The 18,968-nt window shown below is 40.3% G+C and overlaps 1 protein-coding gene across 1 annotated transcript; it reads right to left on the bottom strand.

The window, feature by feature from the left end:
* Positions 1–41: 41 nt before the first annotated feature.
* On the bottom strand, positions 42–18,704 carry LOC138600435 (adhesion G-protein coupled receptor G4-like). The gene is made up of 29 exons (XM_069671863.1): positions 18,526–18,704; positions 17,038–17,111; positions 15,519–15,593; positions 15,300–15,370; positions 14,187–15,200; positions 13,538–13,575; positions 13,326–13,456; positions 13,164–13,242; positions 13,009–13,061; positions 10,709–10,756; positions 10,556–10,623; positions 10,419–10,462; positions 10,291–10,330; positions 9,474–9,508; positions 9,242–9,369; positions 9,019–9,133; positions 8,716–8,906; positions 8,424–8,625; positions 7,730–7,886; positions 5,684–5,848; positions 4,180–4,302; positions 4,033–4,078; positions 3,844–3,947; positions 3,606–3,730; positions 3,141–3,512; positions 2,759–3,042; positions 1,173–1,274; positions 912–1,052; positions 42–562 (listed from the first exon to the last, which is right to left on the bottom strand). The coding sequence occupies exons 1-29, from the start codon at positions 18,615–18,617 to the stop codon at positions 459–461; spliced, it is 4,221 nt and encodes a 1,406-aa protein (XP_069527964.1). The 5' UTR covers positions 18,618–18,704; the 3' UTR covers positions 42–458.
* Between the last annotated feature and the right edge of the window lie 264 nt (positions 18,705–18,968).

Genomic DNA, 18,968 nt, shown 5'->3' with positions numbered 1-18,968 from the left:
GAAAAGTCCAAACAAAATGCTTTTGCAGCTGAGGCATTTTAATTAACTCTTACATCTATTATTGGAAATGTAGAAATTACATTAATGTGCAGCATATCACAGTGTATAAATGTGGAGTTTTTGTGGGCTATTGTTGTGTTTCTCAGCAATTTGAAGACTACAAGGTTCCTTTTCAACATTAATAAATCCAGCACATATTAAACGGGACTGGTACAAGTATAGCTCTATAAATATTAGATGATACATCATGATAGTGTCACCAACAAAGGGAGAAATGTCCAGGTAAGTTGTGCAAATACAGTTGAGAAAAGGTGTAAAAAATCAAGAGCCATAATTAAGTTGTTTTTGTCCCCATAACAAGTTAAGTAAAAATGTGACATTCACATGATACATAAATTATTCCATAAATTTACATTTTATACAAATACTTTAAAATAAGAGTCTGTTGTGTCCCTGTATCAGGGTGCTTGTTGGTGTCTGTACTGCCTGTTGATCTCGTTGAGGATCACGTCCGTACTGGGCTCCTCATCAGCTGTGATCGCTCTGTCTTCTAAGGGGCTACCTGTAACACAACACTACTGCATTAACTCTTATACATACAACCTGTGGTAAACTGTTTATGCAAAAAAAATCATTGAAATAATCTTAAATACTACGTGTTAATATTGTAAACCATTAGCTGTTCTGTTTAAGCCGGTGAGCATTCCTCACATATCAGAACAAACATGTCAAATCAAGATAAAGGTAGCTATTCATTCCTGCAGCAACAGATAAAGCCTGTTTTTGTTCCAGCCGACCAGGTGGAGTTCATCCTGACAGTAAAACCTAAAAGCTTTTTATAATTAAACGAATCATCCAAATAAGTTATGCCATAACTCCTATAATCACAATGATACAATGTCTTCACTAACCGATGCCACTGATCTGCTCAGAGGAGTCGGTGACGAGGAAAGAGGAGCTGGATGAGTTGTTGGACTTAGATGACCTAGAGGATGCGAGTCTGGTCACCGATGAGTTCTTCATATTCTTCTGTGTTGCAGTGCGACTCCATTCTGCGAAAAAGATAAAATGATCGTGCCCTTGAGTCTTTTACTTTGAAGGAACAGATGTACTAAAAGAAAGCAATCAAACACCAAATGCAGGGCAACACGAGAGTAGTGAACATCTCTGACCTGAGTTCTCTGCTAGTCTCATCCTGCCGCAGCACAGGTACGTCCTCCACTGCCGCCTCACGTTTTCCTTCACCGCACAGTGGAACACAAAAATAAAGAAACCTGCAAAACAGAAACAGCATTTTATTACTGAAGTCATGAAATCATTTGTTTTTAAAGGAAGGTATCAGGTTATAAATATAGAGGGTATAATTATTACCCTAAACATCCATCACAATTTAAAGGCAACCTGGTTTGTGAACTTTGACCTCCAGTAGTCACACAAACATTTTGTTATGCAATGAGGGATTACCACTGATGTTGCCCTCATGTGCCCGAACTTTGAGCTTTATCTCCAAATCAAGTGGTTTAGATAATCTGTCTGAAGTGTTGGCATGTTTACAACCCGTCTGATCACGCTTCTCGTCCCGTCTGACTATATTGTGTCAGTGTTGCAATGTTTACAGATTTCAGCAGCTTCTTGAGTAGATTAAATGTTAACATACTTGATTTTAATACCAGAATAAAACCATAAATTGTTCCAGTTTGCTTTGATATAGCACAGATGTCTATACTGGGTAAACTTTACCCTGTACCAGTGTCACAAGTGTATTGTTTTTTATACCTAAACATGTGCATGTGACATTAAGAACTGATTATCATTAACTATTAGTGATAACATACACTAAAAGTGGGAAATTAACCCAACAGTAATATTGTAGTAGTAAGTAAAGTTAGGTCAAAACAACCCCTCTCTGGTTTTCTATCCAGAGGTACTGGTTTGTGTTACAGTATGTTGACAGTTTTCAGTGTGAACAAATAAAAGACCTTGGTGTAATACACTCCAATGAACCCTGTTATCACTATTGACACTAAATGACCCTCTGTTACCTCAACATTAATCTCCATTTAGGTAGGGACGTGGATTTTAGGGATGGCAAGTGTTCTGGTTTCCGTTTGTACTACGCTTGTAGTCTGAGCAATATTGACCAATCACATATCAGCAGGCTGCGGCGTATGCAGGAAATACAGTCCGTGTGGGGAGCAAGAGCAGGCAGAACGTAATCCACCGTAAGACATCCCCCTTCTCCCTTCAGCAGCTATCTGATGATGATTTACCTTCATATTAATAAACTCTAAACTCTATAAACAAACCTCTGCAGCAAGTTCAGCTAACAAACCGTTCTACATTTAAAATTCAACTTGAGATAGCCGCTCAGTGTTCAGATTTCCCAACTTCCTCAAATGCATCTTAAATGATCGATTCGACCTCCGTTCAACAAATGAGCATTTTAAAAGTAGTTTTCTTCTCCTCTCGAGGACAGACCTGACAAAGCTTCAATTTTTCCTTTTTACAAATCTGCATCATTAAATTTCGGCAAACGTAAGACCCGTTAATTAAAGTAAATCACAAGAAAAACAGGTTCTTTTTCTGTAAATAATGCAGCACGCAGAAAAGGAAACCTTGACTGGAAGTCGTTTATCGCTAACCGCTGGCTAAACCAGACACACCCGACATGTTCACAGTTGTCCCCAGAGGCTGTATCATCGTCAGACTATAGCCGATGGGATTGCCTCAACATTGAATACTTAATAAATGAACTCACCTTGCAAGGAGTTAAAGATGGCAAAGAGGTACATGAACGGCAGGTTAACGTCCCCCCAGGCGAAAAAGGCGAAGCCCCAAGTGAGGCCCAGGAGGATGGTTATCCCCGCCACGCTGCGCACATCCTGCAGCGTGGTGCGGTGAGTAGAGTTTTGAGGGTTTTGCCTCTTTATCCGACACAGCTGCACCAAAACCACGACGAACATGACCAGGTTGAAGAGGAAGATGACGCAGAAATAGGCCACAACCGCCACGTAGAAGGCGATGTCGTTCTTCAGCCAGCAGCTGGAGGAGAGGACAAGGACAGGAGAGAGTGAAAGGGTTAGTTTTATTTATGTATTTTTAGTTTGTGTAGATTAATGTGTCTATAAATGCAGACTTACAATTCATCAGTGGAACCATCAGGAAACCTTCCATAAGAGATGAGGCCATAGTTATCCTTGTCAATCGCGATGACAATAATAACCACAATCATCGGGACACCCCAGCCCACCAGTGAGAACTTCAGCATGTAGCGTGATATGTAGGTGTTGAAGACTTTCACCAGGGCGAGGTACATGTGGACGGCCTCTAATCCCATCCAGGTGAAGACCACCAGCAGAAAGTAGTGAAGGAACCAAGCGGTGGAGATGCAGAGGCCCACAGCGTCCGGGTAGAGAGCGAGCCAAGCGTCCACCAGGAAGACCAGGTTCAACAGCAGCAGAGCCGTGCACAGCTGGATCAGGATTTTAGATGGGATGTCCTTACGTAACTTCCTGTAGCGTTTAAATGGGTTAGACAACATGAATCATCTCTTCTTAATGAGCGATGTGTCTACTGTAAAATTGCTGTGAATGCTTAATACTCACCCAAAGGCCAAATAGGTGAGGAGGGTGATAGACAGGAAGATGGCAGAGATGCCACAGCCGATATAAGTGATGAAGGTGAGGATGGTGGCCTGGACACGGCTGGTTAGAGGGGTCCTGGAGATGTCCTGTAAGCAAAGGGAGAACGAAACAGATAGCAGGAGCATGAAGAATTAGGATGAGAACTACTACATCAAAAAAAGGACAAATTAGAAAAATAGAACAATGATTATCTTCTCACCAGCAAGATAGCAAAACTGGTTAAATGAGTGCAGCCACAAACTGTCTCATTGTCTGTGCTGTTTTGGACCGAACAGCCATCTCGATTCCAACCACCTGATCCGGCTGCCGGCATAAAAAAAACACGGATGAGCCATATTTTCATCTTTTTTTGTAATGTAATGCATGTGGACATTGTTAGAAAACTTACCATTGAATGAAAAGTCCCAGAAAACACACGTAGCCACAAAATTACCCTGTAGTTTGGGAAAAGGCACAACAGCTTGTGTCATCATGATTTTTCTTCTCCATGTTAAGACTGACAACCCTTTCAGCATGTTGGTTTGAAAGTACTCACTGGAACAGGCTCGATGTGCCTCAGGTTTATAACAACATTGTCCTGCAGTCCTGAGATCGACAGGTTGGCTACACTCGCTGCCAGGATCCCGCTGTTTAGTCTGCGCTGTCCCAAAGATCTGTCCTGCATGGACATTTAGAGACAACATAAGCCGTCAGTTTCTAAAGACAGTGTTTCAAGCTTCATATTTCACTCTGTGATACTTGTGGAGTAGCTTAGCATAATTTACAGTTAAAACAAACTCATCATTTCTCTCACACTGGTGCTCTGTGCAGGCCCTCATACAGCCTCTGCCTGAAACGACTCAGTCAGCTCTGTCCCTTTAAGAAACCCTGCCCCTACAAGCCCACTTTCTTCTGATTGTCCAGCTCTCTGAAGCCTGCTGAGGCTGCACTTTGTGACGTCACAAAGTGCAGCGTGTAGAAAAAACGGTGCGAACCATGGCGTTCACAGCAGCCTGCAGACTGAGCTGAGAAGCCTGGGGATTACTCCAACATACTTTGACCTAAAGATTTGAAACTTCACCCACGTTTAGTCTGGACATCCAACACTGTAACATTATATATATGTCTTAAAATTTGAAACAGCATAATACCCCCTCTTTAACTAAAAATATATGAAAGAACATATTACCCTAAAAACAATACAACAGTACAAGTAGCCCTACAGTAAAGAGGAGGTTGCACCACAATCATATAGAGAAGGAACATTGAAAGAACGTTGCTCTCTCTTATTTTATCTCTGCACAGCATGTGACTGTCAGTCCCCTTCTCTCAATCACAGGTGGTGTAAAAAATTTAACAAAACGTTTCATATAATTTCCTGCTTGAGTGGCATAGATATGGCATTCACCAAATGGGAGAGAGATGTTACGTAACAGTGACCTTGATACTTGACCTTTGACCTCTAAAAACGAATCAATACAATCTGTAAATGTTTACGTTTGTGCGAAACTTGAAGATACTCCCCCAGGCCTTCCCGAGATAAAGCATTTGCATGAGTGGGACTAATGGCCAGAAAAGTGTTTTTATCGGACATTATGATGTCACTGAAAAGTTGACCTTTAAACTTTTGGATAAAAAAATGTAAATTCTTTATCAGTTCTTTCTATTTTTTGACAGATTTAATATTTATATAAAGTTGTGTCGCATTCACGTACGAGTTCTTAATTTATGGCCAAAAAGTATTTAGATAGATTACAGTGACCTTGACCTTTGACCTTTGACCACCAAATTCTAATCAGTTCATCCTTGAGTCTAAGAGGATGTTTGAACCAAATTTGAAGATAATCCCTTTAGTCATTCGTAGGTTAAAGCGATCAAAACAATGGCACAGATGGATGGACAACCCAACACTGTAATGCCTCCAACCACGGCTATCGCTGGTGCAAAGGCATAAAAACTAAAACATGAGCAATAAAAGTCGGACATTTCTGTATTGTAATTAAAAGCTAGGAGTTTAACTGTGCATGTCCTGTTGTGAGTGGGATGTTGAATGTATAGACCTGAAACACTGTGCTCCTCTGGTAGAAGTTGAACTGCACTCTGGAGGCCAGCTGTTGCTCCTCGGCGCTGAGGTTCTGCATGAGGGAGGCGGGCAGCCTGATGGAGCCCTGCGGGATGGAGGAGTCTGCTCTCACACTCCTCCTGAGCCGGGGACCCCCAGTGAGCTACATCACACACGGGACATGAACAGAGAGAGAATCTATCATCATATAATCAGAATGTTACTGATTTATTTGGGCCAACTGACACCCATCTGTCAGGGATGACTGCTGTTTATGTACCAGAAATACCTCAACTCATTTCTTCTTCAGGAGCTTGCTACATGCACAAAAACAAGTATAATCCCAGGATGAGCCCTCAGAAATCATGTTTGAAAAATAATCTCATTGTGATGAAGGGAAGTAGGTTGCCAGACTCTTTGATCTAGTTCACCTCAATGGCTTAGCATTTGTTGTCTCAAAACTACAGGTTATGTTTGAAGAAGAATTAGTGACCTCTGAAGGCGCAGTAAAGCTTTCTGAAACATTTGGGAAAAAGACACCTCTGCACAGGTGATCATTTTACTTGTTAAAGAAGGTAAAACACGTGGAAATAATAATAATAATATAAACTAGGACTGTCGGTGTTCCACTTAAACGTCTCAGTCAGCCAAAAGCAGCAAAACACAGAGCTCTTGGAACGGATTTACCAACACAGAAAGCAGCCATCAAACCTCAGTCAGGTCTTTAATTATACCTGAGCTTCTTCATGCTGTGGCATGTCAGCGTCTCTGCTCTGAAAAATGTTTGTCTCTTTAAAGCCTCGGGGTTTTCTCGTACGCATGACTTATCATCAATTAGTTTTAAGATGGACCAGAGATTTGAGGACTGATAGCTTAGAAATGTACAACGATCAGTGGTGGATGAGAAAACTAAAGATCTTAATTTAAATAATTACCAATACAATGGTCAAAAACAAGTAAAAGTCCTGTATTGAAAAATAAATAGACATCAACCTAAATGTTCTTAAAGCATTTAAAGCACTCATTCTGCAGTAAAAAGGCCCCTGTGTTTTGGGAAGTAGGTTTGAGCAGGTGCCCCATATAGAGAGGCCACAGTCCTTGTCGCAGTGGTCGTGTGCTCGACTCCCACCCTCTTCCCCTTGTTGTATATCATTTCCCACTCTCTTCTCACATAACAAAGCTCCATCCTCATGCCACCTTTGTCATTTTACATTGGATGGAGCAATGCCAGTGTAAAGATGCCCCAGTGTGTGTTTTTTTACACAGCGTTCCTGCGTTGCGGAAGCAAAACGGGCACAAGGTGTAAACAAACAGCGCATGCTTCAAATACTCACAAATGGCGGTGTTCCGCCCTGCCGGCTCTGCACTTTACACAGGCGGCTTTTCGCCTCTGTTACGCCTCTATTACGCCTCTGTTACTACCTCCAATGCTGGCTCAGAGGCAGAATGACTTCGCCCCACCATTCCGCCTTATGTTCTACATAGAAGACGACATGTTACAGAGGCGTAATAATCCTGCCTTGAACTTGCAGTATAAAGGGCTAATGTCTCTCCTGTGGCCATTATTTCCATTGTATGCATATAAATTAACAATTACTTCATCTTCAGTGAACAGACTGGCATTTAGATCCATATTTACTCTTGTTAAACCCGTCATTAATCTGCGGGACTCCCTTATGTTACGTCACATCCGGTTGTCTGTTTTGATGTGGAAATATAAGAAAATGTACAGAAAATTAATCCAGAAGCCACCAGAGTGTATGAATTGATATCTTTGGTGCAAATATAATTACTGAATCATTTTCCTACACTTTGATTCACTGGGGTCTCCAACCTGCATGTTGCTCTTTAAGTATGTAGCATTTCTCAACCTGAAGATTTATTTTACTAATTTCAATCGCTCAGGACTCCAAACTTTGCACATCCAACTTTTAAACTCCTGTAGCTGCTGTAAAATAACCATATCCCAAGGGTTAATGCTTGTCTAACTACTTGCCTACAATATTTCAAACGGATATAACAGACTAAACACTTCATGTCCTACCTGTACGTCACTGGGGTTTAAGATGGAAAAAACAGTTTCCTGAAAGTTACTGCCATCTGCTGGCTGCACAGACAGAGCCACATCTGGGGACAAGAGAGTCTCAGCTGCTCCGTCGAGCACCAGCTTCAGCCCCACTGTGTCGACGATCCCTATAATCCTGATGGGAAAAGGACATGAATTAGTAATGTGCAAAATAAGAGTTACTCTCATGGTTTAAACTAACCCCTGCATTACAGACCAGTACCAGGCCTTTAAACATGTTACAGGGCCAGAAGGAAGCGGTAAGATTTAAAGAAAAAAGGGGGTATAGGTATATATTTATATCTTAATCAGCTAGAATAGGTCATTTTTGTGTAATTAGTTTTACTTGGGGCGGCCTGTGCTTTATTTTCCATCATCACTCAATGATTTTGTATCAAAAAAGGCCGCAAAAAAATCACATAATTTCAGCATTCAACAATAAATAAATCTTTGTCAGGCTACTACTTGTAATTCATATGCATGTAAACTGACGAACGGACTAATACCTTTCTAACTTTATACTCAAGATTGTGTATTAATTATCCAATCATGCTCAGCTATGCATCAAATTTGACAATTTAAGGTACAAAGGTCTGGAGCTGTGGACTTATTCCATCATATTTCATTAACAGTACACACTTTAAAATAAAAGTCAAATAAATCTGTGTGTAACCTGTTGGAGGATTCGGACAGCACTTCAGGAGAAGCTCCCAGCAGATTACTGACGATGTGGACCGAGGTGTTTCCCAGCGACAGGCTCACGTTCGGGCCTGACAGAAGTCTCTCGAGCTGAGACACCAGTTGATTCACCTGGCTGGAGTTCAGTCTGGACACATCTCTGGTCAGCTCCAGCAGTGCGTTGGCTTGGCCCTCAGCTGTAGTCAACAAAGAGTGGGCACTGTAATGATGCTATCATGATGTAAATGTTGTGACAGAGCTGCAGTGAGGCTGAAGGGATGGCAAACCGTTTGCGGTGGTTGTAGTCGTGTTGGGTGTTGTTGTCGCTGTGACATTAGCCGTGGTGTTCAGAGGGGATGAAGTTACATTTACAGACGAGGTGGTGTTTGGTTGTATGGTTGTAGCATTCGGTCCGGGTGTGGCGAACTGCTGATCACACTGTTGTTTCAGCAGCACAACCAAACTCTCTCCATTTTGACTGCAAAGAAAAATGCAAACAGCCCTGAAGTAAACTGCTATCATGTTGGAGTTAGTAAAGATTTAGAGAGGTTAGTGTAGAAAATAGAAGAAGAAGATAATGAAATACAAACCATTCAAACATGTCAGAATTTTCTACTGCTGCACAAAAGGGAGCAGGCTTTAGGTTAACTGTTTTCCATGTGACCTTATTCTCTGCTGCATTAACCTCTGAATTTCCACAAATTGCTGTGTGACATAAAAGATAAAACACAAGTTTTAAACATTTTGTTTTCAGAGCATGAATTAAACCTGAATTGACTCGTCAGCCTGTGTCCCTCTGGTTAATATGCGCACCTGCTTGGGTCACCGGTCTGATGTAACTGATTTGTTTCTCAAGCTGCAACACATCCGACACAGCTGCTGACACGTTACAGATGGGAACCTCACCGGTAAAGGTTAGAATCACTTTGCAGCTTTGAAGACTAGGAAGTACAAACAGAAAACACAGATTTAAGTCACTGTTCAAATATATCAGAAGTATTCATGCAAATATGTTGTGTAAAGCTACTAATATGATTACACTCACTTTGTTGTTGGGTTTCTACAGGTCACATTGGCAGCCTGAGAAGAGATTTCAATTTGAGTCAGACCATCGTAAGAGATGTTGATAAAGTAACACACATTCAAATAATGTTTTTAAGTGTTGTATACAAAAATTGAAGGGTTTGCAAAGTGTTTAAGTTCCAAGTGCTGTATTTCAAGAACAAACTGAATTTTAACTTAATTTGTGCACATAATATAATTGATTTTATACAAGCAGCAAATAGTAGTAAAAAGTAATAATCAACAGCAGATTATTTTCGCTTCACCAACTCAACAACATCTTAACTGAAACTGGACTTTTGTTGCCAAGCAACCCAGACATTCTCCTGCACTGTGTCTCCAGGTTACCACAGATCAGCTGCTTTTTATCATGTACATTTATCTGTTTGTTTTAATTTACTCTACAACCAGTGAAATAAGAGTCTGCTGTGTGATTCAGAGGCACCAGCTTGATCATTGTAGACACACACGGTCTGCTGTGATGTTAATTAACAGTATTCAGAACACCTGGCTGAGGCGGAGTGATACACAGGGTAAAAAGTCCCAGTGATGTTGTTCTTTATATCACCACTCATGGATCGCCTCTTATACAATCACATTACTTGGTCGAACTAACTGCTGTGTAATGGACAATATCACATTTATGATAGCATTGAAAGATTATGTAGCTTTAGTGTCTTGCTGGTTGCTCATGGTGAGAATATTATTACATATCAATTATGTCAATTACGCTCTACAAAACCTCAAAATATTTGTAGTTGAAAGTTAGGACAAATGTTAATGCTTTGGTGTCTGTTTACCTTGAATTGGGATGCAACGGCTGGTGATCGACATAAAACACTGCAAAGGAAAATGACAAAGATTGTGATTATTTGTTAAGTGATGAAAGGGTTAATAGATTTCTATATGATTTAATGGCTAAACTCACTCTTTGCCTGTAGAGCAGTTTGGTGGGTCCTTTAACTTGGAAATCTGTAAATTGAAGAGGTTACAGTTTGACGCTCCATTTATGCAAGTAAAACGTACAATTAGACATCTGCGTGTTCTCTGTGCACGTTAGCTTACCAGGGATGAGACGTGCTGAAAGGTAATCTCTGGATCTTGTATTGAAAGTTCAAAAGCGTAGTATGCATCTAAAAATAGGAACAATACTCACTTAGCTGTCAGACTTCTCTTTACAAAAAAATCTGGTGGTTGTGCGAATAATGAAACACTTACTAGTTCCAGTGCAGGAGGCAGAGCAGCTGCAGGTGCTGTTCTTCTTTCCTGCAACAGTCAAAGCATTTTGGTTTACTGTGTTTAAACGCAGTGTGAACATGCAGCAATTTTAAGCTCTTCCCGTCGTGTTTGACCGGCCTTATTTTAGCGCATTTTGTGGCGCTGTGCCTTCACATTCAATTTGACCGAGCAGAAATGAGGACACATTGAGATTGTGCCACTAATCTACTCGTAAAACCCTCACACATGGTGGTCAAAATTGTCAAATATCAGTGCCTGTTTATTTCTGCTGTCGTCATGATACTTAATAATCTTATAAAAAGACAGGGTCCTACGAGGTGATCAATCCAGTCTTGTCTCTGCCAGAGATTGAGGTTTGCCACTGAGGACATTCGTAATATCAGACAAGAGATTTTCTTTTAAATATACCCTCAGAGCCAGTCAGCCCAGATGTCTGAAGTCTTTACCTCTGTCAGAGTCGTCCGCTGTGGAAGACTGCACAGTCTCTGTGTTCAGTAACGATGAAGCCTCCACTACACGTATGGTCTTAAATCTTATAATTATTGCACCCTATCATGGTCTAAATGTTCATTAAGTCTGTTTTCATCTGCATTTATAAGTGTCGCTGTAAAGCACTTTGAACTGCATTACATTTTACTGTATGATATTTGAACAAAATTTGTGGTGGGCAGATTTGTGTTACCTTTGGACAGAACAAGGCCAGCTGATTCCCACTGTTTTCAGTCTTTAAGCTAAGCTAACTGGCTGCTGGCTAAAGCTTCCTAATTGAATTACAGACATGAGAGAGGTTTTAACCTTCTGGTCTCACTTTAGCAAAAAAAAAAACCCCAGACAAACAGCAGAGTGCATTTTTTGAAAAACTATACTTCTGTAAGCTATTTTATTATATTTTAGCTCAAGGCTCTGTGAATTTCAGTTTTCCCTGGTAAACAGTGCAGTATCTGGGGCTTTTATTTTGAAGGTTGAGAAACGGAGGAAGTGGTGCTGTTTTTGACCTGCTCTTAACGGTGTTGAGCCGAATAAAGTTGGACTGTCTTGTTCATACTAAGGAGCATCGTCTTGTTGTTTTTATTATATTCATAAAGTCTCGGCACAATTCATAACCCTCTGCTACAATTCCAACGTTTATATACTTCTGTCGCACCACAACTGCTCTCACGAGGTTTTGTCCAAGCTCAAGTGACACTTCCTTTTACTCCATGTTGGGTCTCTGACACCTACTATAACTAATGCATACTGCATTAAACCAACTTTGTTTTCTAAAAGATCAATGTCTTATCAATTGAACATGCTATGTGTGCAGGTAAGCTAAGCTATGTATTGTAATTTCAAAGCAATATAAATTTGCTTTTACTCATCTTGACTGGAACATTTGTTGACTTGAAAAACTTTCAGCTGTAAGAAATGTGTAAAATTGTATATGCATGTAGAGTTTTAGACTTGTTTGAATCTTTATTTTATCAACTCTAATGTTCCTTTTTTTGTCGCCTAAAAATTGAATACAGCTAAATTAGCATTCTTGCTAACTCTAGTGTGTTTACATCCTGTGTTTTTATACGAGGGTTAATTTATGTGCTCAGTCCCTATCAAATAGATAAATGAAAAAAGCAATTGCAATGTCTACAAATTTGGATTGGATACACAGGGCAAAAAAATAGTTCCTTTACTATGTGTGGTTTCAAGATGGTTCAATTGATTATCTCAAATATTACAGCTTTGTTCTCTTGGGTCCCCTCTAATGGCAATATACAGTAATGGCAGGAGTACACTTCCAAATTAAACCAGACGTCTACGGTCGGCTCCCTTTGTTACAGTTGTAACTCTTGATTTTCCTCCTTGATTTTTTAGACTGTTTGCCTTCATCTGAGCTTCGAATTTGTTTCTTTTTCTTTGGATTTTCACTTATTTTTGAAGTTGTATCTGTAGTCATAAATCTTTTCTTTGTTTGTTCAGCCATAGTAGATTACTGTTTACTCGCAACACTTGCAGAGACCGGAAAAGCAGCCGCATAGCTCCGCCTACCCTCTCTGGCAGACCGACCACTGCTGGCTGATGGAAAATGCGTCACTAACTGGGTGCCGCTTGTGATTTTTGAAGTCGCCACAGACACCCAGTCCATAATAATACTATATACCGCAAATGTAAAGGCTTTCATCAGTGGGCCATAGGCTCAATCACCAGTGTGTTACCTCATTCGGCAATAGATAGTGACTTAACAGACATTTATTAACGTGAAAATCTTCGAGATTGTTACTTTGAGGGAAGTGTTTGGAGCTCACCTGCATCACAATGAGATGAGTTGCTTTGAAGAACCGTGAATGCAGACTTTTCACTGTCAAAAGAAAGCCACATTTAATGACACATAATTAGAAAACACAGCTTCCAAAAGATAGCTAAAAACAGGAAAAATAATCAATAATAATTATCACCTTACCATGATTCACTGGCTCCACCATTATAAATGCAGCTGTTTTCCTCATGTGGATTACTATCACACGCATTTTGTAGCGGATCTGTGCAATGGAAGAAAAGGTTGATTGCAATATGGGAATGTATTAGGCAGGTAATTTAGTATTTCAGTGTAAGCAACACTTACTTATTATATCTGCTTTCCCCCCCACTGCTTTGATGTCAGAGGAAGCTTTACTGGCTTCACAGAGCGTACGGAGGATACAACACGTAGACGCTCTCTGAGTCAGTCTCAGCATCACATTACATTTGGTGTTTCTGAAAAATAACAGTCAGTTAGTCTAACCAAACACTTGATTCTTTAGTGTTTTAGTCATTGGATAAAAGTTATTCACTTACTTGATTGCAGTTTTCTGAGTGCATGAAACGCTGAGTCCCTGTTAAAAGATGAATAAACCTTGATTCTCATGATGCTGTCACCCACAGAAACATTTAAACATTTAGATGATAACTTACTTGCACTAGGCCAGTTGCTTGCTCAACACTGATCCAACATGAAAAAAAAAATTAAGAACATTATAGAGTTTCTTTAACACTTCCTCTTATGTAAAATGGCAAGTCTCAAAGAGTAGTATGGGAGGTAGAGCCTTCTCCTTTGGAATCCTCTAGACCAGTCAGGGTCTGGGAGGCGGAGAGCCACTCTATAGTAGGCTTAACTTTCCTTTTTGATGAAGCTTATAGTTAGGGCTGGCTCAGGCTTGGCTTCAACCAGCCCCTAGTTATGCTACTATCGGCTTAGACTGCCGGCTTGATACACCAAGCTCCTGTCTCCTCCTGCTTCTCTATATCTGAATGCATTCATGTCCAATTCATGCCTGTTGCCAACTTCACATCTTCCCCATAATTTTAGCGCCTTCTATCTCAAGATAACATCATTAAAACATTTTCTCAGCTGCCGTACATTTGTTGTCTATGCTGTAAAATTGTCTAACATCATTTATAAAACATCTCTGCAGTGATACCTGTTTCGTGCCACTCGGTCATTTACTTCACGAGCTACGCGCGCCTTGTTTGACTGATTGGAGTTTGAGGCTTTCCTTTGTTGTCCCAGTCCTCGATCAGACGCCACTGCAATCGCGACAGGCAAGGGTAAAGTGCCTGTCACGATGATGGTCTGAGGAGGAACTGCGGTGGTTAATAGAATTGTTGTAGTTGTAGTTGTCTCTGAGTTTTTTAACGTTGTAGATGTTGTTGTAGCAGCTGTGGTTGTCGTGGAGCTTTTTAACGTTGTAGGTGTTGTTGTAGCAGCTGTGGTTGTGGTGGAGCTTTTTAACGTTGTAGGTGTTGTTGTAGCAGCTGTGGTTGTCGTAGAGCTTCTTAATGTTGTAGGTGTTGTTGTAGCAGCTGTGGTTGTCGTGGAGCTTTTTAACGTTGTAGGTGTTGTTGTAGCAGTTGTGGTTGTCGTAGAGCTTTTTAACGTTGTAGGTGTTGTTGTAGCAGCTGTGGTTGTTGCAGCTGTAGTTGTGATGGAGGTTTTGAAAGCTGTTGACGTTGCAGCTGTAGTTGTGCTAGTACCTTGTAGCACTGTTGACGTTGCAGCTGTAGTTGTGCTAGTACCTTGTAGCGCTGTTGAAGTTGCAGCTGTAGTTGTGCTAGAGCTTTGTAGCGCTGTTGTTGTTGCAGCTGTAGTTGTGTTATTGTCTTGTATCGCTGTTGATGTTGCAGCTGTAGTTGTGCTAGAGCTTTGTAGCGCTGTTGTTGTTGCAGCTGTAGTTGTGTTATTGTCTTGTAGCGCTGTTGTTGTTGCAGCTGTAGTTGTGTTATTGTCTTGTAGCGCTGTTGTTGTTGCAGCTGTAGTTGTGTTATTGTCTTGTAGCGCTGTTGTTGCAGCTGTAGTTGTGCTGGAGCTATTTAATGTTGTAGTTGCTACAGCTGTGGATGTATTGAAGTTTTGCGATGTTGTTGTCATGAGTGTTGTCATGGATGTAGTTTGTGGGGTGGTAGGCGCGGCAGTTGTCGCAGACACGCAGCTCTGAAGGTTGTTTTGGAACACCTCCCTGAGCTGAGAGAAGGAACATTATGCTCATTACATTTAATCACAGGATATAATCATATATTTGGTATTTTAACAAGCTAGTCTTTAACAAGTTCCTGTACATACCCAGGCAGTGATGTCTGATTCATCCTTCTCCACCCCACTGACAAACACGGTGATGTCAAAAAAGTAATCCACTGTCATAAGAAGGGAAAACAAAGAAGAAAGATTTTTTTAATGATGGGTAAACCAGCATGTTGCAAACGAATGCTTCTGCCTTTCTATTAATACATGTTTCAAAGGCAAAGGCAGTGAGTACAATGATTGTGTCTTTTGCAAGTTTACCTAATGTCTGTGCATTTCCTGCAGCAAGGGTAACAGAGACAGGAGCAGTAGAGGTCTGATTACAGGAAGCCTGACCTGATGGGGGAAAAAGATTACTTATTTTTTCCATTCTGAATAGAACAAATGACAAGGAAGAAATTCAAACTTTAACTCCTTATCTAGAAATAGGGGAGAACGGGGTTGGTTGTCACACTTTTTAATACTGTTTTAAATGTTTACCAACAACACAATTTACAATAGTCACTCCTATCCTAAAAGGAAACTCAAGTTTGGGGCTTTAAATAATGTTAATGTTAATTTGATAACATTCCCCTATTTTAACTAATTTAAAAACAAACTTGTAAATACTTTTTTAAAAAGCCAAAAAGACTGTCTGTCTATTTGTAAAGTATCCTGTGATCACTTTTGTTATTATTTGGTGTTTTATATATAAACAGTTGATTCATTGATTAACCATCAGGTACACTAGCCCATGACTGGGTAGGTTATTGGATGGATTGTTGTTTGTTCGGATTATTCTCTGACGAATCAAAAAGGGAATTTACAGAGTTGAAAAAGTTTGAGCTTTTATTAAAGCTAATTTTGACAACAATTCAAAGAGAATATGTGATGAGGATATAGTCATGATATTTATATCACCCTCAGAGCAGTGAGACAACAAACCCCATCTGACCCCTTGACAAAGGTTTTATGTTCGCTACCACATGTCTTAAGCTAGCAACCTAAGCATAGACTAAAATCAATTATAAAGTGGGTAATCGCATACAAACCTTTATCACTAAATCAACACAAACATGAACAACTTCTCCAACACATTCAAAATTACAACATTTCTACTGGCCTCAATATTTTTGGTGACAAAACACCAAATTTTTATTAAAAACATTACAAAAATTGATATTGTCATGATTTAGCACTGTGACAGCCGACCCCTGTCTCCCCTACTGTAGGGTATACACTGGTCAAACATTATGGCAATGCTATTGTGCGTTGTTAAGAAGCAGATTCAGTGCACACATTAGACTTTCCTTATCTTTTAGTGCAAACCCACACGAAATTGCCTGATATGTATGTAAGCCAGTTGGAGATTTTGCCCCCTGATACTGTATATTAAATAATAATAATAGATAAATGAAATAAGCAGTATTAATCTCTTATGGTTGAGATGGTTGACAAGCTCAGGTATTTGTGGTAGCTCTTATTTTCTTAGTTTGTTCCTCCTAGTAATATTTTCCAACCCTGTGAAACTGTGTGTGATTAGGTAATAGACGGCAATTGAACTCGAATAACAGGTTACGGTATAAATAGGAAGGAAAAAAGAAACATTCATGTGTGTTTGTGTGTGTCTGTGTTACATGACAAACGCTGAATGACTGGCATGACAGACATTTAAGTATAAATAGAGGTGAAGAGTTTTCAGGCCAGATAACGTGAGCAGACTTACTGACAGACACTGCCGCTCTGTTGTCTGCAAACCATTTTTCAAATCTCACCTGTCAGAGCTGGTGTCAGAACATACCTGCAAGTAATACGATCAGTAGCTGAATGTGCAGCCAGCGTAGATGTTTGACGTGTGAGCCAGGCCTCTTCACGCTGAAAAACAAAAATAGAAACATTTCAACACTTTTTCAATTAAAGTGTAAGAGAACAACAAGGTTTAAGCATTATAAAAGGCTCCATTGTTGTTGAACAATAGAGTGAAAGAGTGAGTCATAGAGAAGGCCTCCCAGGCCGTCAGGGAGACCTCTCCCCATCACACCCATGCTAATGAATGCTGAAGTCCTTTCCTGTAATTATATGTCTTTACTCTTAAGTGATCTTACAGTCAGTTTAAGATGTTTGGCAATGTCCTGAAGAAATGTCAAACACTTCAATGCATTCCTGTTCAGAGAGGCCTTTGAGCAAACTCATTATCTTCATCACAGCTTTTGGAAAAGTCCAAGAGAAAGAAATACCGATTGTACTGTATTCACACACATGTTGGTCTACATGAACAAATGGTGACTGTTTGCTCAGGCCACAGCATTTTCAGAGGTGTTTACATGTGTTATGAAGCTGTGTATAAAATATCGATGTGGTAGCAGGAGATTAACTTTTACGATGAGTTGGAAACACACTTTTAAATTCATAAGGTAAAATCTACTTGAAATCCAAAGCAACCCGGCGTGCACGGTGGTGCAGTGGTTAGCGCCCATGCATGCGTGGGTTACTTCGAGCTTCCTCCCACTGTCCAAAGACATGCTGGTTAGGTTAGCGACTCTAAAATTCTAAAAGGTGAAATGAAAGGTTGTCTGTCTCTATGTGTCAGCCCTTTGACTGACTGCCGACCAGTCCAGGTTGTACCCCGATTTTTGCCAATGACAGCTGGGATGGGCTTCAGCCCCCCTGCAGCCATCAACAGGATAAGCGGTATAGAACCAAAACAGGAAATCCAGAGATCTGGATTTAAGATGGTGAGAAGTAGCCACATATAACAGTTACACCTATACATTACAGGTATACTACATGATATGTGGTCATTTTAATGTTAGAGAAAACAGTATTTGCTTCCAAATAGTGGAAGTCCTTTTTCATGGAGGAGAAAGGTAGAACTTATTCATGGTAACAGGGAAAGAAGAGAAATAGAGTAAATGGGATTAAATTTGGCAGATCAGTGAGGGGAAATCTAGACAAATAGCCATAGTAAACTCCTCACTGATAAGACAAGATAAAGCCACTGTTACATGTGATGTCCAAAACTGATCGTGGCAGAGGAGAGAAGGGATGTTGCCGTGCAGAACAAATCCAGTTGTTTTTGTTTATGTAGATTAATGTAATAAAAAAATTAACATCACAAATCCATGGTTCCATCCTTCCTGTGAAATCTTCCTTAAGCACCTTAATATGATCCACATTCTCTTATATTCTTAGGAACGTTATCAAACACTTCAAATCAGATCCAGCTGTGGTTTATGAGATGATCTGTCATCCTAATTAAGTTACAGGAAACACACCACCTCAACATTACCTGGCAGAGTGGGCACACAAGTGCCAACATGACGATCCATCAGAACAAATACCAGGAGCCTTCATGACACCGTCTTCATTTCCACTGAACATAACTCCCCGTGGGCAAAAATCTGAACATAAAAATAAAGTCCAGCCGGGAACATCAGAAGAACATTTTTTTCTCTTAACCGACACAAACCTGTTGTTGGTAGGCTGCTGGGAAAGTTCACTGTGAGTGTGTTTCTCATGCTGGATCAATTGCTGACACATGTGCACACCCCTGAGACGTCAACCTGAGCAGGTGACGGTCGCATTCACTTTACCTCAAGCAGGTGTCACTCAACAACTGTCCTCCCCCTCAACAGGAAGTGATTTGATTTTACATCATATCAGAAAGACCCACTGTGCTTTATTTTTATTGAAAACAATGACTGTACACTTATTTCTTTTACAGAGGGAAGA

Source organism: Semicossyphus pulcher, unplaced genomic scaffold, assembly GCF_022749685.1.
Source record: "Semicossyphus pulcher isolate SPU_LCO1_2020_fin unplaced genomic scaffold, fSemPul1.0.p SCAF_10, whole genome shotgun sequence".
NCBI classification, from domain to species: Eukaryota; Metazoa; Chordata; class Actinopteri; order Labriformes; family Labridae; genus Semicossyphus; species Semicossyphus pulcher.
Note: the sequence above shows the minus strand (reverse complement) of the source record. Positions and strands in the feature narration are given on the sequence as shown.